The 22499-nt window shown below is 37.9% G+C and overlaps 2 protein-coding genes across 2 annotated transcripts; one reads left to right on the top strand and one right to left on the bottom strand.

The window, feature by feature from the left end:
- Nucleotides 1-624: 624 nt before the first annotated feature.
- On the bottom strand, nucleotides 625-7502 carry LOC121652086 (solute carrier family 35 member E2A-like). The gene is made up of 9 exons (XM_042004632.1): nucleotides 7208-7502; nucleotides 6168-6576; nucleotides 5712-5847; nucleotides 5406-5533; nucleotides 5035-5155; nucleotides 4903-4956; nucleotides 4746-4818; nucleotides 3584-3729; nucleotides 625-1929 (listed from the first exon to the last, which is right to left on the bottom strand). Exons 2-9 carry the CDS (start codon nucleotides 6445-6447, stop codon nucleotides 1713-1715), a joined length of 1155 nt encoding a protein of 384 aa, XP_041860566.1. The 5' UTR covers nucleotides 6448-6576; nucleotides 7208-7502; the 3' UTR covers nucleotides 625-1712.
- A 3895-nt stretch (nucleotides 7503-11397) lies between these two features.
- On the top strand, nucleotides 11398-21318 carry LOC121652231. Its single transcript, XM_042004887.1, has 9 exons — nucleotides 11398-11538; nucleotides 13247-13343; nucleotides 13581-13755; nucleotides 15947-16092; nucleotides 17668-17844; nucleotides 18278-18391; nucleotides 18938-19024; nucleotides 20327-20474; nucleotides 20684-21318. Exons 1-9 carry the CDS (start codon nucleotides 11525-11527, stop codon nucleotides 20701-20703), a joined length of 978 nt encoding a protein of 325 aa, XP_041860821.1. The 5' UTR covers nucleotides 11398-11524; the 3' UTR covers nucleotides 20704-21318.
- The last annotated feature ends 1181 nt before the right edge of the window (nucleotides 21319-22499 follow it).

Below are 22499 nucleotides of genomic sequence, written 5' to 3'. Positions count from 1 at the left end.
AGGTACACCTTGCTAATAACAGGCTGCCTTTGGAACTGCCCTAATTTTCCATGGCATAGATTCAAGATGTTGAAACATTACTTGGAGCAGGGCTACTGAATTCGGTCCTACGAGGGCCACGACCCAGCAGGTTTCCATGCATCCCTGCCCCAACACACAACTCACATTAGTGAGTCATTGTGCAGGCCATTAGATCCATTTGAGTCAGGTGTGTTGAAGCAGGAATACATTGAAAATCTCTTGAATTGCAGCCTGAGCAGGACAGAATTGAGGTTTCTGAATTATGTAGACCACCCTGTCTGCCAAAAACAACCATACCACATTCAAAGTCACTTTCTTCTCTATTCTGATGCTCAGTTTAAACTTCAGGAAGTCATTGTGACCATGTCTACATGCCTAAATGCAGAGTTGCTGCCATGTGATTGGCTGATTGGCCTTTTGCGTTAACATGCAACTGATCATCTACTAAAGCGGCCGGTGAGACACAAACTCGCTGAAATAACAACAGCTGCACTTCTCGTCTTTATTAAGCAGACTGTGTAAACACGGTACTAACTTTCTCCCATCTGTATGTGTGTGTGCTGTATGTAAACTGGAAATAAAAACGTCAATGAAGATTCGTAAAACATTTCAATTGTTTTACTCTGCAGTGTTCACATCTTTACAACCTCAACATCTTTATATCTTTAATTTGCACTTTTCTTAACTATACAGTTTATATTTACTTCAATGCTTTCGTCCTCTGGCAAGAAAAGTGCATGCTTGAACTTAAAAAAGTTTGGTGGAACATTAGTATAAAGACACATTCTTATGGTATGAATATTAAATCATAACCCACAGAGAAAATCTTACACAATAATATAGAAGCATGAAATGAACATGTTTTAATGTACATAAATCACAAGTTCAAGTCAGTCAGCTCTTATGGTCAACCTCGTGGTCTCAACACAGGTAAGAGAAATTGAGGCTGCTTCTTTTGGCACAAACACCGCAGCAAAAGTAAAGCATTATTAAAATGCTTAAAAAAAAAAAAAGAGAATCAAGTGGCAACTGCCAGACGGATGATGATTAGTACAGACGTGTCCCATCAAACACACGTTGAACTTTCTCGTTCGCTGTACTGAGGTGTGTGTATGTGTTAAATTCTGAGATTAGATTAACAAAACTACTTTTTTTTTTGTCAGAAAATGAGCATTCCTAGAATGCAGTGTTACTCTTGAATGTTTCACACTTTGTTCAAAACTGTGTTAAACATCCAGTTTAAGTTTTGGCTGGATCAGCCTTTTAAAACAAAACAAACATCCTGTGAGGCATCACACCCCATTCACAACATACATTCAGAATCAAGATAGTTTACCTCAGATGGCATAGTGCAGATTACACTATCATACATACAGTACCATACATTCAGCAGCTGCTGCACCACAGATGATCAACCAACATACCTGGGAAAGTAAGTGTTCATCACTTCCTTGGAAAAGCAGAAAGTCACCCTGAGATTCTTCTTTTACTGACCGATAACGACAAAAGATGCTTGCCATGTTACTCGGGTCAAGGACAAAGAAATATTTGTGTAGTTCCTCAGAACGGCTGACAGCTCGGTCAGACAAACATTGTTTACTTTCAGCTTAAAGATATGACTGCAACAATGCATTTAACTTCTTTGTCTGGAATGTGTCGATTTTGTGGCTTTCACTCCATTTCTCCAGTCCTCATTGAGGCTGAAAGTCCTGGTTGTGCAGTGGTTTGTGGTTTTGTTCAGCAGCCATGGCTTGTAAGGTTTGCCTCTGGATCTGTCTGGCCTTATTGTACAAGAAGACCCCGACGAACACGAGGAGGGTGCCGGTGGCGCTGAGGACTGTGATCTGGTTGCTGAAGACGATGACGCTCAGCCAAACCGACAGGGCGTGCTTCACAGTACTGGCAACACTGAGGATGAGGGAGAATTGGAAGAGGATGAGGACCAGTTTGTCAAGCTCACCTGCTTATTAACTTTCCAGTCTATAACTATACTTGAAGTCAATGCTGTAACTAGAGCATGAAGTTATTGTCAAGAGCTTTAGTAATAACACAGCACAGGTTTTCAATGTCTTCACTGTGTCCAGTTTTGTTCCTGTTTCCTGCATTAAAATGGGTAATACAGAACAGCAAGGTTGTAACAGTATCCCGGATACAGCTCATTTTACAGAGATTATCATTTTTAAATGCCCATATGAAGCAACAGATCAGTGGAAATAAGACAAACTGGTTCAAGTACGTGTCACAGTGTGTAGTCAGCAGTGAATGTGCATCTACATCAGCAGTGGACCAGAAGAGAGAACATTCGAAAAGTAAAAGTCACTGCTGAACCTTGAAAAGCTCAAGTCTTCATTGTTGCTGCTATATGGTGCTCACACAGTTCTGTAACAGCGGTGTAATGTTTCATTTAGGATATGAAACCTTACAACACTGTCAAAAACCAGAATAAATAACCAAATTTATCCAATTAAGATTTCATGATGGTAGCAGCGCTCACACACAACATTTTTCCTTCTTTTTTTAATAGAATAAAAGTCAACACCACACCTTCTTCTGTTTTAAAATTCATTGGGACATTTATGTCATTGTCATTTCCATAGGAGATAACGAGAGCTGATATGTCACAACATACGATGGATGGTTGGAAACCTTGCAGATAAAGCATGTTATCTAATGAATACACACTATTTCCAGGGTTAAACTACACCAGGACAGTCTGTGCTGTAGAAGTGAATATTCAGCAGGTTTACTGATCAAAGTTTGAAACCAGGATGCACAATTATTTTCAACTTCGGCCTCTTTAGAAAACTTAATCCTGCAGCTGAGATACAACTCAATAAATGTAAACAAACACTTTAGTGAGGCCACATACAGCACAATTTTATCTCAAGAGGGACCGGTTAAAAAAATAGTATAGATTAGTTTATAGTTTTTCTTATTTAGAAAATTATTTAAAAATATCATTTTTGTTAATAGATTTCTATTTATAAAGTTCTATAAACACAATGATTTTTATAAATTTGATCATTTAAAACCTCATAAAAATTGTTTATATTTTATTGTATATTTGTGTTTAAAAATATTTTATTTATATTTAGTTATTTAAGTAAATTTTTAAGATCTAGAAGCCATCAGTAGGGGGCTTCGGATGTCGTTCGAATGAGCCGTATGGGCGGGTCGGTGCCGCCTCAATGAATATCAGCTGATTTGTACATTACACACCATCCAGTGATGAAGACAGAAAACTACCATTGAAACATGTCAGGTAGGCTAAGTGTCTGATAACATAAGAACTAAATCAGCTATCTAGAAGTTATTTTAAACGCACGTGTGTGTATGTTTCCACATCTGTGTGGTAATCCTGACCATCTGAACGGACTCAACTCATAACGCGAAGTCAGATCAGTTAAGAAAGAAAGATATAATGGATATAAAACAAGTTATTCCCCCCCTCCCGCCGCCTTGGAAATGTTTTAGATTTAAACATAAAAATGAGACTTCACGTGGACAGATTAATGGCTGTATGTTTGACACCCCTGCCTTGGACTTTGTGCTCTTGTCCTACCTGAACGTGACGGGGGAAATCCGTCCCATGAGGGCATAAGCTGTGACGCTCTGCAGGTGGAACAGACACCCGTCAAAAAGTAGCAACAGGATGATGTCCTGACTAAAGAGGAAGCTTTTTCCGCTTCCCCCAATCACAGGAATGTCCTGGAAACATGGGAGATTGAAGTCAGCTTGTCCTCCGATTGTTACTGAACTGTCTGACATTAAGCACAGAAAAACAGGCTGGGTTTTTACCTGTTTTTAATCTAAGTATCTTTATCTGTTTTAATGAATTAATGCACCAATTATACTTTTTATGTAGTTTCTTTGTCACACACTCTACACTCACTCATCTTTTTTGCTTATCAGTCATAAGCAAAGTACAATTAACTGCCAACTTGTGTGAAAACATGCTAAACATCAAGGGTTTGAATGGTAATTTCATTCGGATATATCGATTCAGTGGATAACGATTTACTGTTTTCCAAATTCTGCTACGGCACAATGTTGTTTTAGTCCAGTTCAGGAGTCAGCCATCAGTATGAGACGATAAATCAATCACTTCCAATAACATCAAATCACAATGAGCAACTAAAGTAATAAAATATTATCTTATTCCTGAGTTTAATCAGACATTTACATGAAAAACATTCTCAGTTAAAATCTGAACATAAACTATAAGAAAACTGAATGAATTTCTATTTGTTCCCATTAAACCAGGATATAGTGAAAACCTCACTGTTTAGCATCTCAAACCAAATATTTGTAGTACTTAGTGATAATAATCAGTCTAACATTATCATAGTTTCACATCACAGCTTTAGATATCAGCTGTTATCAAATCAAAATAAAACATTTTGGTAAGAACAAAGCAAACGTAAACAACTCAACATGATCTTTTTTTAAATATGTTTTACAAATAATTACTGCATTAATGTTTCATTGATATTTTCAGTCAACCTCATCAGCTAGGTAGGTCTTTTGGATCATTGATCATTAAACTGATGTATTAATGCAGACTGATGTATTGTTAAACCCCTACTAAACATACAGTTTGAATGATGGATGTAGCAGGTCCACTAATAAAAGATTTTAGCTCAAAATAAACAGTTATAACCTTTCCACGACTGAAAGAATAATTCAACACACAGAAAGGAATTAAGGGTTGTGTGTTGACTTACCAGGAGGAACACCCAGGCAGGTATGAGCATGATGACTGCTGCTGCACTGGTGTAGAACTGCAGTTCCGGAGGGCTGAAATAAGAAAACCCAGTTTGAGCTTTTTTATTTTTATTTAAACACACAAAATAAAAAAAAAGAAGATTCTCAGTCTTTTACCTGAATCTGTATGTGTCTCCACTAAGCAGTTTCTTGGAGAAAACATTCTGCAGACTGAGATCAGGGAAGTAGAGTTAGTTAAAGCGTCACGCTGCAGGTGTGAACAGCTGTGTGGAATGTTGCCGTACAGACCAGTCCATGATGTTGGTGGACAGAGCGGCAGAGAAGCCGAGCATGTTGAAGCTGAGCTCTGTAGCTGTGCAAAGGGCTAGTCCTGCCATGACAGGAAACAGGGACAGGTTCACCCACAGCCCTGCAGGTTAGAGAAGAAACAATATATACAATGAGATGAGTCACTGTTAGTGTCAACAAAAAAAAGCAATGACCTGGTTTCTATTGATTGTGAATGTTTTTGTCTAAGATCATGAACCAAAAGATGACAGTGCAAAGAGACAGGTATCTGCATAAGGATCGCTGAAGCATATGTTTCAAATACCCAATCCACTCGAGTCACATGACCAAACGAAGGCTTTACTTTAGAGTTCAACATGCTATGTGTTTACCTGTGTACTCCCCAAGGATCAGCCTGGACATGATAACAGTGAAAATGGGGGCTGAGCTCTTCACAGTCTCAGCAAATGACACTGCAACATTCTTCAGGCTCACTAATCCCAGAACCACTGTGGTGAACCTGACAAAAGTAGATACATTCATTTTTTTTATTTTCCATATTTGGTCTTTACTTAACCGGTTCTACAACTTAAAAAAAAAGGAAAAAGAAATCTGCTGCTTTTTCTACATGCAGAAGCTAACGTAACGCAGCCCTGATATCTTTAAGCAATAATCCAGTTAAAGGCAAAAGCACCAACCTAATGAGACCAACAAACAGCATGATCATGACAAAGTTGGGGGGATACTCGGCTCTGGATTTGTGCTGGTACAAACAGCATGGGACAAACATCTTCAAGCAGCCTATGATGGTGGTGGAGAGCATCTGAACAGCACCTAGGAGGCATGAGGAAGTCAACCCAATAATGTTATAGCAACTCATGTCGGTGGATGATAAAACTTTATCAAGTTATAAATAATCATTTATTTAATAAAGCTATTTGAGGAAAATATCAGAGACCGATACTTTGATTTGTTCTAATGATGAAGAGCATCAACAGGAAATGTGGGAATCTGCTAAGCAGATTCTTGAAGTTTTCCAGAATTGCTCACATTCCTTAAAACAGTCACTGCACAAAACAGTAGGACCAGTTCCTCAGGCTGTTGAAGTAAAACCTGACAGCAACAAACAACTGAAGCAGTTTATTTTTTCTTACCCAGCATGCTGGGCTCACCCTCCAGCAGTGACAGGATGTATTTGTTGAGGAACAGGGTGCAGAAGCTGAAGAAGTACCAAAGCCAGAGATAGGTTAAGGAGCGTGAGTTCCACACCCCGGACTCCGCCTCGATCACCGTGGTCTCTGTGACCGTGATCTTCAGCACCTGCTCCCCTGGAAGGCTCTCGCTGCGGGCCAACACCACCCGCTCCTGCCGAGTGTGGAATGGGGACAGGAGACCCCACAGCCAGGGTCTGGCAAAAGGCCTGCTGCCCGGCATCACACCCGCTGTGATGAAGGATGGGGGCGTGAGGAGTAGATGGGACGTTTCAATGGTTATTCCATCTTGTGATGGCCAAATGAATTATCCATCTCTCATACCCAGAGGATTATTCTTTACACCATGCTCCTTAAGAAGAAGAAGAAGAAAAAATGTAGGGAAAAACAGATCAAGGCATATGGTGTCTGTCTCACAGGTTGAGTGGAGTTGTTTTCCCTCGCCACAGAACAGCTTAATCTAACTGTAACATACACTTATTTTTTAAAGACTAAATAACAAATCTGAAATCCACACAGAACAGCCGCTAGGTTAAGTTTACATAGACCAGTTTACAAACTGCTCCAGTGTAAACAATGGAAATAGGCCAGTTATTTTTATTTTGACTGCAGTTCACTGCTGATATTTCTGTGCTATTACATGATCTAATAAATTATTTTTACGGATTAAACAGAAAAATCTGGCCATATTCCCCACAAAAGCAGAATCAAATGATGCAAACACGTCCTAACACTAACTCGCACATCAAGTGGAAAGTGGAGAAAGTGGAGCTCTCACACATCAGATAACGACTTGAAGTTTCTTTCAACATGACTGCACAATAACGTCGATCTGTCAACCCTTATCATCAACAATAGACAATGAAACGGCAACATTTATGACTCTGGACAGACAACTATGAGATTGCTAGCTTCTTTTCGCACTTAGTGTGTCCGACAAGTAAAAAAAAAATGTAGTTGTAAACAAGAAAACCAAGTCTTACCTTTCTGTAAATCAAAGAGCTTCGGTGTGTTTCGAGAGTTGCAGCCAACCGCCCAGCGGGGGTTGAGGACTTTTATCAAAGAAGGAAGCTCAGCTCAGTAACATTAGCTAGACGCTGCTGCAATTGGCAACGGGCGACACATACGATTGTCTCCTAAAAAACTCCCCGCCCTGTCAGCCATGCTACACAACACGAAAGGAAGTTTTCTAGACCCACATCCCGCTGCAACAAACATGAACCACGCTGTGTGGACGACGAGCAGCTGCGCACCTTTTCGGACGTGGCTGTTAACAATCAATGACAATTGTCAAGTTACTGTAGAACAGCCACCGGAAACAAGAGGAAAAGCTTAAATTAAAGCGACGTTAAAAAATGGTTGTTTATGTTTAGGTTAACTTTATTTTATTGACCATAGAAATATTTTTAAATGCGGTTAAAAACTGATTGAAATGTTCTTGAAATTAGGATTTTTTTAAATGAAAGGGGAAAAAATAAGAAAATCTGTGCTTTAATTTTCAAGATACAACGTCCTAATTTCCGGTTTGATTCAGTCAAACTTTATTCAACTGCAACAAAACAAAGTATGCTCTTGCAATTTGCTTGTGCTATTTTTTTTTCTTAAATGTGTTTTTAGAATATAAAACAGATTATTTGGATAGAATTACAACTTCATATTGAGTAATAAACTGGCAAGAGTAGAGAAAAAAAATCTTCTGTTGTAGTTTCCCACTGTGACCAGTAGAGGGAAGTGAAAACATACACTTACTGGTTACTTCGTTGGGAAACACCTTCCCAGTACTGGGTTGAGGCCTCTTTTTTTTCCTTCAGAACTGCCTTATTTCTTCATGGTATTGATTCAGTGGGGTGTTAGAAACGTTCCTCTGAGATTTAGGTTCATATTAACATGATAGCATCACACAGTTATTGCAGATTTTTTGGCTGCACATTAATGATGAAATCTCCTTTTCCACCCCATCCCAAAGGTGCTCTAAAATCTGCTAACTGTGTGTAAGTTTGAGACATGGTGCATTACTCTGCTGAAAGTTTGCCAAGAAAATATCCCTTTCACTATTACACTAGTGAAAGGGGTCCAGTTTTGGTTCATCTGTGTGAATTATAGTCTCAGTTTCTTGTCCTTTGCTGGCAGGAGTAGTAGTGATATGGTCTTCTGCTGCTGTAGTCCATCTGCTTCAAGGCTGGACATGTTGTGTATTCAGAGATGCCACTCTACATACCTTAGTTGTAACCGGTGGTCATTCGAGTTAGTTGCCTTTCTGTCATCTCTAACCAGTCTGCCCGTTCTCTAAAATCAGTCAGGCATTTTCGACCACACAAGTGGTCTGTAACTCACTGGTATTTTCCCTTTTTTAGACTTTTCTTTATATACCTGTTTTGTCCCCTTCCCATTCCTCCCTGCACCCTCACCCATCTTCCACATGACTGACCTTCCCTTTCTGTGTTACAGTATTGTAGAAATGGTACACACCATGCACACACCTGCTTGGTTCATATATGCTTGTGAAATGGAGGTTCAGGGGATTCAGCTCCGAGTGATTGTAGAGAAGTGGCTTAACACTGGTTGCATCTAATGCTCCACACCCCACTTCTTATCAGTGAAAGCTGAGGTTCATCTGAGGAAAAAATGTTCAATTTAGGAGACATTTTCAAGAACAAAAGATTTAAAAATATGTATAAAATTTCTTTGACAAGTCTTATAATATTTAAAATTATTTATAAGATTTGTTTGACAGATTTGGACAACTAGTTCAACATTTTTTTAAGTAGTGACCCAAGCAATGAAATGAGGACTATTCACATTTCCTCTTCATACGCTCTTTGCCATCTAAAATAAATAATTAAATAAAAACATACACTTCAGTCATTTCTATAAAACAAACTTAAAATAAATATTAACCCTTGGGCAGCGTTGTGCACAACTGTAAAGAATATATTACTGTAACAGTACATACATATTACTGTGGACAAATTGCTTACCATTTGTTACAACTAAGGCTTCACTCACTTCCTAACATTTAAAAGCTGAGGGCCGGCTGAGAGAAGTTGTTCAATTTAAGAGACATTCCAGAAAAATATGAAAGAAAATGTTTCAAATCTGCTTGACAGGTTTTGAAAACCAGTTTAACTCTTTTGCATGTAATGACTCAAGCAATGAAATGAGGACTATCAGTTTTACGAGGACTGACTATTCTGCAGCTGTAAGTATAGATAATCTGGACTGATATGACTAAAGCAAATGATAATGTCATGAGATAGCAGAGAATTGTATGAAAGCAAATGCTACATGTCCAATAGCATTTGCAGTTTGACCAATGCAATGAGAAATGCTACTCTGATGTGCACAAATGACTGACTGTTGTGGAGTTTAAACTGATAGTGATGAGAATGTTAATTTCGATGTGAGAAATGCATCAAAGTGACTGAGAAAAACTGTAAACATGTATTTTTCCCCCATTCTGATGCTCAGTTTGAACTTCAGCAAGTCATCTTGACCATATCTAAGTTGCTGCCATGTGATTGGCTGATTAGCCATATGTGTTGAACAGTTGGACTGATGTATCTGATAAAGTGGCTCGGGAGTGTATGTTTACACAGAAAACCTGTCCTCCGGTTTCTGCAAGTATGCAATAGGCAAGATAGATAGATAGATAGATAGATAGATAGATAGATAGATAGATAGATAGATAGATAGATAGATAGATAGATAGATAGATAGATAGATAGATAGATAGATAGATAGGCAGGCAGGCAGGCAGGCAGACAGACAGACAGACAGACAGGTAGATAGACAGACAGACAGACAGGTAGATAGACAGACAGATAGATAGATAGATAGATAGATAGATAGATAGATAGATAGATAGATAGATAGATAGATAGATAGATAGATAGATAGATAGATAGATCTGTTTTCTTTGTTTGTGTTGTTCAAACAAAGAGAATACATTTGAACCAAAAAAGATGGATTATTCTGATCCCAGGGCCTAGTTGTTAAAAAATTTTAACCCAGATAAAAGCTATTCAGATTTTAGAATCCCATTTATCACGATGGAGGATCACATAATCCATTTTACTTTTATCCTGGTTGTTCAAAGCAACATTGGACTGGATTACTCTGATCCAGATAGAGACTTTCCAGGATTATCAAATCCGGATAAAAACTGCCGTAAATGGGACTAAATATTGCAAAATAAAATATATGAAGAATAGCAGGTGGAATATTATGGGGTCACTATTTGAAAAGCCAGAAAAAAATCAAATACCTGAATGTAGATTTTTGCTATTTTCTGTTACTTTTAAAATGTTATGTTAAATAGAACATAAAAATACAAAACATTTTACACATATTAGATGAATCTGCACTTCTGCTCTTTCAGTTTCCCTTGTAGGAAACAACTTGTAGGCATCATCATCATGTTTGGTTGGTGAAGAACTCTTTGAGCCTCTTTTCTGAGGTCCTGTGGCCCTGACAACTGGCCCTCCCAGTGAGGATCCGCCTTCATCATCTATCTAATTTGTCTTTGTAATGGCTGAACAAACCACTTGCAAATGAAAACTGAATGTGTATATAAACAATACAATAAATTATTTCACCAGTTTAAGTTAGTTTTATTAAATTTTGCTTGTGGAATCTACAGTAAAATTATTATTATTATTATTATTATTATTATTTTGTGATCAAATAAAAGTATATACTTTATTTTCCATCATTCATTTGATTTTTTTTTTTTTTTTTTTAAGATCTGACTAAGTTATTTATTTTTAAACTTGTATTTGTCGGTCAGTGAATTGCTTCAACTATAAATTAATGTGCTGTAGGGTACTTTGCATGGGTGAGGTCTTGTGCCACCCAAAAAGTAAACAAACAAAAAATCCACTGAGCTTTTGTGGCTTGATGGAACAGATAAAAGACACAAAAGGCAAAGTTAAACATCTTTGGAAAGCAATCATGTGATTAATTCACAGAAGTAGAAGAGGCTACTAATTTTACATGTTAAACAGAGCCATTAAATGCTTGACATTTTATTCTAACTGTAACTAATCCAATTTATATTGATTTTTTTTTTAATGCTTCGTAGGCACGGTAGTCAATTGTACAGATATATCCTCTAGGGGGCAGTAGCACTTTGCCGCAGTAGAAGAACAACAAAATAGACCGTAGAAGAAGAACTCGCAACGTTTTTCCTGTAGATGTAGTGAAAATGTGAAACTGAACTTCTTACGGTCCGAGGTGGAGATGCAGGGAGAGTCGCAATAATGTAAACCCTGGGTTCGGGTAACATTCTTGTCCGCAAGAACATGGATGAGATAAGGTCAGCGGTCTGATTTGTTAATTTATCTTTGTCTTCTTTCATGAAACGGATCGTTTGCGTCGTGAAAAAATGTCTTAAACTGTTCAGAGGTCTGTTGGATGTTGTTCCGCTTATTACCACGTTATAATTAGTCACCCTGGTTAAACAAAACACAGGAGAAAATAAATGTGAACTGTCTGAATAGCTCATTTGAAAAGGTTACAGATTAAATATGAGTTTGTACACAGTTTTTTTTTTTTTTTTTTGGCTGTCCTTCCCAGTAAAGTTAAATGTGTTAGCATTACACCTGGCCGGTTGTCTCCAGTAGAGGTGAAGGTGAATTGGTCATGGGGATGAAAATTAGCTAAATATCTGGGTTCAGATGTTAATCATGAACAAGTACACAAACGAGAGAAATAAAAAAGCCAACGCCCACCATGTTAAGACCGCTTATAGTCTGACTCATCTTCAGAGTGATTTCTTAATCCCGTGAATGTTGAAAACATGAGGAAGTCCAGGGTGTGTCTATTGATAGTTTTATTACGGTTGCAATTACGGTAATGACAGATTAGACTCTTAGCTAATGTACCTGGTTTATATGTTGGAAAAGCTGAAACGTGATTGTCCTTTTTAAGTTTGTAAACTTTTTTAGAAGGCAGTAATTACAGACTGCCACAATATCACATTTTTTTTCAATAATGTGTAATAAAGAAATAGGGACAAATAAATTATACTAACAAAAATAAACACAAAAAGTAAGGAAATCTTCGTTTGGAGGATTCTTTTTCTTTCTGTAACAGTGTTTATCAGCAATAACTCTTGTACCATGGAAAAAAACTAACTTGGGTGTTGTTGCATTTGTAAGGAAAATGTGGGATGTGCAGCAGAGTTAAGGATGTGGGTTGTGCTCATGAAAAACTTGCCAAACTGACCTAATGATGAAGAGCAGGCATGGCAGTCAGTAGCAGATGAAGCTGTTTGGCATTGGCAGAGAAGATTTTCACATAGTCAGCTCTTCTGTTCTTCCCACAAATGCATTTACTTATAAATGTGGCACCAAAAGGAAAATATTCATGCTATTAAACAGCAGTAGGAAGGAAGTACACTTTGTGTATCTCATGCTCTGCAGTGACTCTTTCTAGAAAGATAACCTATTTATTTGCTGTATACAAACTTAGTTTGGATCTGTTTTAAAATGTTTCAAAGTATCTGGGCTTTCAGTGTACAAACGACAATGTTGTAGAAGGAAAAGTTCAGCCGTGAATGATAAACCTAATGAAGATTCCCACTTGCTCGGACAGTTGAATGTTATTAGCACCACCTGTGCTTTTTCTACTGCGACAACTTAAAATGTGTGCGGTACTGTAAGTTCTCATGCATAGAGACACATTCGTTTATTATTTTTTAAACTGTTCTTGTCACTTCTTGTGAATTTATGGTTAAATTTATGTGCTTTATTATTTTGAATCTCATGTGTGATAGTGAATCGAATTTATCCACAAGGGTTAAGTCATGCTTCAGGGAGAATTGTCTCTGGCAGCAAAACCACTGAAGATAAGTAAAAAACAGTAGAGGTTAATTCCACAACTATTTAACTGATATAAAGCAACATTAAATACTCTGAATTCTACTGAGGCATTAACATAACTGCACAGGACCTAATTAGTAATCAAAAATAAACATTATTTTACAGAAATTTAATTTATTTGTAATATGTTTACTTTTTCAGTCCTTTATTGGGCAACCAGCCACAACCGGGCCCAGAATGTCTGTCTCCAAACCTTAGACCGAGACATCAGAATCTGATTCCCACACCATGTGGACCGGTAAGATGACTCAGATAAACACACAAACAAACATCAGCAAGAAAATATTTTAAAAGTATAACTTGTGGATTAAAATGCATTCAGCCCCACTGGGATTATATTTCCATACTTCTTGTGCTTCTTTCACTTGTGAAACTTTTCTTTAATTTACTAAGACTTACTCAATGTGGTTAAAAGGGAACATTTGATCATATCTAAGGTTGTTTGACATTCTTGGTTATCTCCAACCTCTCGCAGATAAAGCCCCTGTCGGAGCTGTCATGTCTGGTGAAGGTCTATTTTCCCTTCACCATAGCATCTCTGCTGGCGCTGCTCGGCCTCACAGTGTTCAGCATCTACAAGCAGCACATGGGCAGCGATGTGTCTGACGAGGACAGCTTCACTGTATCTCTAATCCAGCTGATTGGAATATGTGAGTACGACCGCTCTGTCAGTGTTTAACGCTGGTGGCTTTACGTAGAGGTTTTCCAGCTGTGTGGGAGCTGGTTTGAACATTCTCCGATTAAATTATCCCAAGGTGTTTGTGCCTGACTAGTTTTTCAGTTCCCTGCCATAACATCTGTTCCTCATTTTATATACAAATTAATTCCCCTTATGTCATTCAAACAGCTCCAGTTCATTGTTGCAACAATTTTATAAGATCTCTGCACATGTTCTGTGGCTGAAACCTCCGGAAGTAGAGAAAATGAAAGTTGACTGACTTGCAGTTCTGGCAAATATGGAAACCCTACTTTATGAGATTTCATTCAGGTGATTTATTATAAAGAAATCACAGATATGACACAAAACAAATTTATTAAATAATATTCTGAGTTTGTAAGACATACCCAAAAACGTTTAGGGATTCTTTTTTCAGATAAAGTAGAAGAAAAAATATGAAACCATTCAAACATAAATAATAATAATAATAATAATAATAATAATAATAATAATGATTATATCAGCTCTAATTTGATTTCCAAATCAAATACCTGTACAAATGTGATTTTGTTAATGAGTCTGCTTACCGACCTCAGGGAGCAGTTTCACCTGGCTGAATGGCAGGAAACACAGACCTAACAAAAGAAACAATGGAAAAGATGATAAAACTCATTCAAGATGGTGTTTTAACTTACAAAAGATGTATTATAAGAACCCATTGAGATCACAGTTTCTGCTGCGAGGGGAACATGGCCAAGAGGCCTGCAGCCGTTGTTACCTGCTTTCAGAGGGTGTCATGTCGCTGTCTGGTTCTTGTTAAAAGTCACTCAGATCCTCATGTTGTCTAATTTTTACTGCTCCCTGTACATTGTTGTACCCCACCTCAACAAGATGTCCACTGCCACTTCACCTGACAGTAGTTTTAATGTTGTGGCTGATGGTGCATCGTCCTCTTCTTATGATTTAGCCAGTGCACAGACTCAATACTGGAATATGAGTTTGCATGTAAACTTGCTATTATTTTTCTACTGTCCTCATTACTTGGCACTGAAAGCATCATGCCATGTAGCATGCATCTTATTTTATATATTTTACTGCAGCTGATATTTAATTTCCCGGAGGGAAAGGAAAGATGACAGAATACTTAAAGCGAACAGCGTGTCTGCATTCTCTCTAATCTGTGAAAGCTGCATTTCATTTCTTTACTGATGCAAGTTTTAAGGTCAAAAAGGAGGAAATCCAGCCAGCGTTGGTTGATTTTTTTTATCTAACTTTGAGCTTTTTGTATTACTTCAGTAAAATATACTGTATTTCCAGCTATTCTTTATACTCATCAGTCCAGAGTGTCAGGTTCTCCTTGGTTCCTATTATTGATTGATAATGTAAACTGGAACAATCATGCGAGAAGCATGTAAACATGCTAGTCCAACCAAACCAGGACTTTTTAAATGTATATGAACTTACTGAAACTGAATGAAATTGAAGCTCCTAAAACAATATTGTGGATGGAGGTGTATGTACATGCTCCAAACTGCATACTTTGGCATCTTTTTGTAAAAACAGGAAAGAAAAATTCTTTCTTAATACAAGCAAATTCCTAACAAAGCTGCTCTGATTCACAAAACTTTCTGGGCTTTTATGGTAAATGTTAAAACATATCAGAAATTGTGACCTAAAAGCTACTCATTTAAACTACGTTAGCTCAAAGTCACTTGAAGCATTTCCAGCCTGTCGCTTTGCTCTAAAAAAATCCAGATTTCGAAGCCGTGGCGTCATCGGAGAATATCAGAATTCAAGAAAGCTGAATTCAATATCTGTGCTGTCAGTTTGTCGATACTTACACGTGGGATAAGATTTTATGGAAAAAGACTCAAGAAGCCAAAAGGTCTTGAATGTGTGTTCAGACGGTCCACAGCTTTACAGCGTCAGGTATACTTTGATAATTAACTTGATTACCTTACCATGCATTTATACTGGGACAGGGACGGTGGTTGTTTGCTAGGTCGAGCTATAACTACACATTGATTCGACATAATAAATAGCCAAGCACGAGAAAATATATGAACACAGTGTAATAAAGCTTTGCAGACGTACTTTAAACTCTGTGTGTAACAATGCAGACTGAAATGGATTATTGAGCAGACTGGTTGATTCTTAGCTTTGCATGATCTCGTTTTCCACAGTATTCTGCATCTACTACATCAGCCGTGGCGTCCTGCAGGAGAACAGACAGGAGCTGGTGGCGTTCGTGCTCAGCGTGCTGGTTATCATGATCCGATCAGTGGTCAACTTCTCTGTGCAGGGGTCAAAGGGCAAGAAGGAGCTGCTGGTGGGTTGGTTACAGACGACACAGACCTTTCAGAAGCTTGCTGTTTTAGATTATTTGAATAAGCTATTTTTATTTTTTTTATTTCCATAAAAGGAATCCAAATATTTCATATAAAACAATATAAGGCAGTAATTGCTAATCAAACTTCAGTCATTATGTGTGCAGCTGTGTTACATTCGATTAAAAAACTGCGTTTGGACAGCTTTTTGTATTAAGCACAACAAAAAATGCATTTCACTTTTCTACAAAGCTGCAGAAAAAGTGGAATATTTCAGCCTCTTTAGTTTTCCTCTCAGGCTGCAAACAGCCCTGAGCACCGAGGTCTGGGTGGACTGTTGGCTGATTGAGAGTCGAAACCCAGAACTGAAACTAAAATCACATGCTTCTCTCGTAAAACTTAATTGCTGTTAGCACGCACAAAGAGATCGGCTCAGAGCTTTACTCAAAACAGAGTACAGAGTTTTATTTTTAGTTAGTAAATGCAATTAAAACTGTAACAACATTAAAAAGCATTAAAAATGAAATGAGCCTTCTTCCAGTTGAAAGAGGTCATTGTTCCACCACTTGATGTCAGTGTTGTATTTGTGTGTCTGCTCCATGTAGAAATCAGCACTATTAGTCAATATTAATAGTTAATCTAACTGTCATGGGCCAAAAGCTGATGATTTAATCATCTATGTTTATCATTCAGCTTTAAGTTGTTGAAGTTTTCTCATGGTAAACTGTGAGAAAGGTACTTTGGCCTGTACCAATGTGATCTTTTCTCTCAACAACCTGCAGGAAGCTGCAGGAAACACTGTGTACTTGTTTCCCGCTGCACAACTTTCAGTCCGTCCATCACTTTGCTGTAAATCTGTGAAGGACTCAAACTGCAATAACCAGACACAAATACACAAAAATGTCAGTAAAAGATGAAAACATACTGCAATAAATGTAACTAGAAGAAGTAATGAATGTAAAGAATGTCAGATGAGTTTATTTTCAACATTATGTATTTGACTTAAAAAATACAAGTAAACAATACATAAATCAATAAATAAAGTTGGAAACTGAATGATAAATTAAATAAAAGGTAATATTAACACGAATGAGAAAGAATACAGATTAAGTTAAAGCAGAAAAATCATTTTATTTCATATGCTAGATATTAATAAAATAGATGTACTTATTTTGTTTTATTAGCATTTAATGACCATTTATTGAATTCTTTTTATATTTTAGTATCCTCAGAATAACTTCTACAGACTGTGGTGATTTATTCTTGTCTGGCTTATGTTTTTAATTTATTATTTAGTGTTAGGACTTTTGTTTCCTTTGTAATAGTTATTTAGACACAGCTCGTGAAAACTCAGTGACCCAACGGGAACAATCTGTACTTGTCACCAAATACCTTTGCAAAAACACATGAAGAAACGAAGCTTGGTAACATCTTCGTGGTTTCAGTGCCACCGTTGACACGAAACTGAGTGCATCCTGGGCTGCGTGCAGCTCTGCAGCCTCCGAGTGAAATTTCTTCCCACTGCGTAACAGAGCAACAGTGATATTCATAATAACCGTGATGTGTTGGTGTTGCAGGCTCGTTTCGTGTGCATCATGTCTCTGGGCGCAGTGCACGTGCTTTGCACTTTGCTTCTCATCCGAAGGCCCAACATGATGGCGTTCCGTGTGGGTGGGGCGTTGGAAAGCCTACAGGAGCAGTACTTCCTCCTCAACCTCTGTTTCTCCATGGTGACCTTTGACCTGCAGGCTCAGGTACATTCACAGTCCAGACGCCACTAATGACTGCTGGCTTTGTTGTGTTAGAACATAAAAGCTGACTTAGTCTCTGTGAATCAGGTGTACGTGACTGAACTGAAAGTTTGTGGTATCACAACATTCATATCAGCGTCAAGATATCAAGATAAGACGTGTAGACGTGCTCCATGTGCATGGAGACAGTTAAAGACAGTTTAGCTGATGAGAAGAGCCAGAGATCAAGTTTTTCTGGTCCTGTCAGATGTTGTGTTGCATGTGTTGCTGTGTTCATTTCAGATGTTTTGAAGCATCTGCTGTTATGAGAGCTTGCTTCTCACATTCCTCCATGTCTCTGGAAATTAATGGCCTGTGAACAGCACAGGTGCTGGGATGCAGAAGAAAAGAAAAATACAAGTTTGTTCTAAGTAATGTGTTGTATGACTTTTTTCAGTTGTGTCTGTGTATCCTGATCACGACGGCGGATTTAGCCATGACTGCTAACAGAATAATCCTGGGTGTGGGAGTGGCCTGGGCCTGTCTGACCGCTGCTGTAGGTGCTGTTGCGGTGAGCACTGTTCATCCTGATTATTGTCTGGTCACATCAAAAAAAAAAAAAAACAGACTAAATGATTAAAATATTTTACACTTTTCATCCACAACCTTAAAACCCACTGACACATGCAGTGAGGGACGTTGATCGTCCTATTGCATTTCAATATTCTATTGGGAAACCTTGGGCCCCGATCTTCTTGTGGTCGTTTCACTTCATCAAATGCCATCCATCTAAACACTTGTGCAGACCAAACACCACCATTTCACCGCCACTCCCTGAAAGCTCTGACAGACCATCCACCTCGCCAGATTACCATCCTTTTAAACAAATCTCACCAAAATGATCTGCAGTCAACGCCCCACAGAAAGTTGCAGTGACGTCCATGTTCATGTTTCAGTACTTCACAAGTGTTTTACTGGCATGAGGTTGGCTGCAGAATGGGTGATAGTTTTAATGTTGTGGATAATCAGTAGTTTAGTAGCACATATGGTGAAATAAAAAGCTGTCAGTAGTTGTAATCACTTGTCTTTTTTTTTTGTTTGTTTGTTTTTTTCTCAGGTTTTAAAAGAAGCCAAGGTCTTCGTTTGGGTTTTCATGGTGCAGAACCTTCCTCAAGTAGCCTTCTTTGTGTATCTAATGTACATGGTATGCTTACTTCTACTCTTCTCTTCAGTACAGCTTTACAAAGCAGACAGACTTTCATAACGTGTACTGTGCATCTGAATTTGTCTATGCTTAAAGACATTTCTTTATCTTTCAAAAGTCCTTCCTCAAAGCAGCAACACCTGTTTGTTCCTGCTGAGGCTGTAAATCTTTGGCAAACACTACTTGCACAACTTTTCTTTAAAGAGCGAAGCTTCTTAAGTTCCTAGAATGTCTGGTTGCTGCAATATCTAGCAAATGTTTAGCAAGTGTTTCTCACACACATATGGGTATGTATACAGTCAGGTCCACATATATTTGGACATTTGCATGAGTTTTGTTACTTTAGCTGTTTGCCAAAACACCTTCAAGATACAGTCATCTAATCAATATAGGCTTAAAGTTTAGATTTTGAGCTTTAATTCGAGGGTATTTACATCCAAATTAAGGTTTTGGAATTACAGCTCTTTGAAATGTAGCTGCTTTTTTTCCAAGGAAACAAAAAGTAATTGTACCCTTTATTCTAAAGCTTCTATCTCCTTCATGCATTCATCATCAATCTAGCAGGTAAAAGGTCTGGAGTTGATTCCAGGTGTGACATTTGCATTTTTAATTTGCAGCTGTGAACCTACAACATGCAATAGCAGAAGTTTTCAGTGCATGTGAAGCAGACCAACCAACCCTTTGGCTGAAACAAAAGAAGAAATCCATCAGAGAGACAGTAGAAATGTTAGGAATGACAGAATGATCAGCTTGGTATGTTATGAAAGAAAGAGAGTGTACTGGTAAGCTTGGGAACTCAGAGAACAGAGGTGGATGTTTGCAGGATCCTTTCCATAGTGATGAACAACCCAATCACAACATCCACCCAAGTGAAGAACACTCTCCAGAAAGTAGGTGAACCAGTACTTTCGTCCACCATGAAGAGAAGACTTTGTGAATACAGAGGGTTCACCACAAGGTGCAAACCGTTAATCAGCCTGATGAAAAGAAAGCTCAAATTAGACTTAACCAACAACCATGTAAAGAAGCCGGCTCAGTTCTGAAACAACAAACTACGATCAGCCTGTGTCAGAATGATGGGAAGAAGAAAGTATGGAGAAGGCTGGGAACAGCTCCTGATCCAAAGTACACCATGTTCTGTAAAACATATACCTCTGTGAAAACACATTAACCTATGTATGTGTGTGTGTGTGTGTGTGTATATATATATATATCCAGACAGATACATGGTGATATGAGAGCTTGGTGCTGACCGGCAGACATGCATTTCCACTGGAAAACACTGGTTCATTTGAATTGCAGGTGGTGGAAAAATGGTCTCATGACAACACCTACACCCTGGAAGCTGCTGCTGTCACCGGAGCTTTGATTTCACTGCTGATCAAAGCCGTTTTATTCTGGGGCCTCATCAGACTGGTCCACAGCTTTGGACAAGGCCTGAGAGAGAGAAGTGAGTTTCCACCTTTTCTTTGTCTCGTTGTCGGTCATCTCAGAGTTGCACTGCAGAGGACAAAAGAGAGAATATTAAATAAACCACTTTCATCTTATGCTACCTTGAGTTTTATGCAAGCTTTGTCCTGAATGTTTTAATTGTGGCTAGCGCTCATAAATAAATGCCTCTCATTTTATTTCTTTTTTGTTCTCATTGTTTGGTCGTAGTGTTTGCATCCAGTAACTGATAACGCATCAGCTGGCTGTGGACGAAGGACACAGCTGCATGTCGACGACTCAACAGAAGGGCAACCATAGTGCCCAAATCTACTAAAACTATCGAGCATTAACTCATTTTATTTATAAGAATTTCAACATCAGTTTGCATGTTTACTTTTTCTGGATCCATCACTGGTATTTTAATTTAGACTTGTGTTACCCAAGTTGTCCCTGCAATTCATTTTTACTACCATATTTTTTTATTTTTTAGGCATTTTCAGCTGTCCTGTTAACAGTTATAGCTCATTATGTTGGAGTTTTGTGGCAGAACTTATTTTCCTTAAAATGCTGTAAAGCTGCAGAGCACACTGGTCTCTCTTGTTCTCATAAACCGTCAGTAAATGTCGATACTGACCTGATGCTGGAAGGGATTGTAATTTTTACTATGACTCTTAACTTGCACAGTCTAATCTATAAATTTAATGCTTTTACTGTATTATTAAAGTGACCAAAACCCACTACTTTTTTCAAATCAAGTGTCTTGTGATTTGCATCGTCTCGTGTACCACTTGACAGAATTCTTAACTTTCTGCAGCACTTTAATGTTTGTTTTTTCAATGTTCTTAATAAAATGTTAAAACCAAGTTGCTCTTTTATTTCTCAACAAAACAAGTGGAAAAAGTAGTTATTTGGATGTGCAGAAAGATTTAAGGATTTAAGGTTTAAAGATTTAAGCAGGTTTGAAGAACCTTTATTTGACTCTTAATTTAAATGATTAAATGATCAGCAGTACTAGTTCTCATTAATTATAGACGGTACGATCTGTTTTTGAACAAGGTCATCACTATCAGAAAACTTTATTTTAGACATGACAAAACAAAAAAGGCGATAAAATGGGACAAAAAAAAAGTATTACTTAAAACAAGTACTTGAACCAGTGTATCTAAAATGGAGAATACCTTTTCATTTAATGTTAACCAGTTAAGCCCATTATGACTGCACCTTTAGAAATAAAAATAAATAAAATGATCCATAAATTTATACATGAAGTTCCTCAATACAGCCTAAAAAGTAGGAATATTATCTGTTACAAAGGATGTCATCGTCATCGCATCAATTATTCCTGATTATATGACCCAGACATCTTATTTGTTCTCCAGTAATGATTTGATACGTAAAATTAAATCACGTTTAGTGTCTGGTCCTTTTAAGCCCAGTGCCCATTTTTAAAGAAATCCTCCACATACAAACTACTCCACTGTAATAAATCCCATTTGTTACTGGAAAGGGTGTGGATTCACGCCTACGTTAGACTTGCGTAGAAACAGCAGGTCTAATCAGTCAACGACGAGCAAGAAACAGTCTTAGTACACTCATCTGGTTTTATAGCAGGAAAATGTGACCTGTGGCATCATAACACCTTTAAAACAGAGAGGAAGCCTGTGGTTGACCAGGTTTTTTGCTCAGCAACAGCACGCTTCTTGCTACACAAAAGTGTGTAAAAAGACACACCTGCATACATGAGCTGTACGTAATGTCTCCATTAACTAAAAAACTTATCTACAGCATACATTTCTGTTTCTTTTCACTAGTTAGAGGGTTTTTCCTGACAGGTTACTGAAGACTACAACTGTTTCACCCCTGCAAACGGACGTATACAAAAATTAATCATTTACTCAAGGACTGACATCAGGAGGAGACACATTTCCTGGTTAAACAATCTGTTTATTAAAGTGTTACAGGAACAAAAATAGCATGTTGGACACACTAATAAACTTGCTGATACAAAAGTTAAAGAGTTACAGACTCTAGTGTTACAAAAGTG

Source organism: Melanotaenia boesemani, chromosome 13 (assembly GCF_017639745.1).
Source record: "Melanotaenia boesemani isolate fMelBoe1 chromosome 13, fMelBoe1.pri, whole genome shotgun sequence".
Lineage (NCBI taxonomy): Eukaryota > Metazoa > Chordata > Actinopteri > Atheriniformes > Melanotaeniidae > Melanotaenia > Melanotaenia boesemani.
This window is presented reverse-complemented; position numbering and strand designations above follow the sequence as displayed.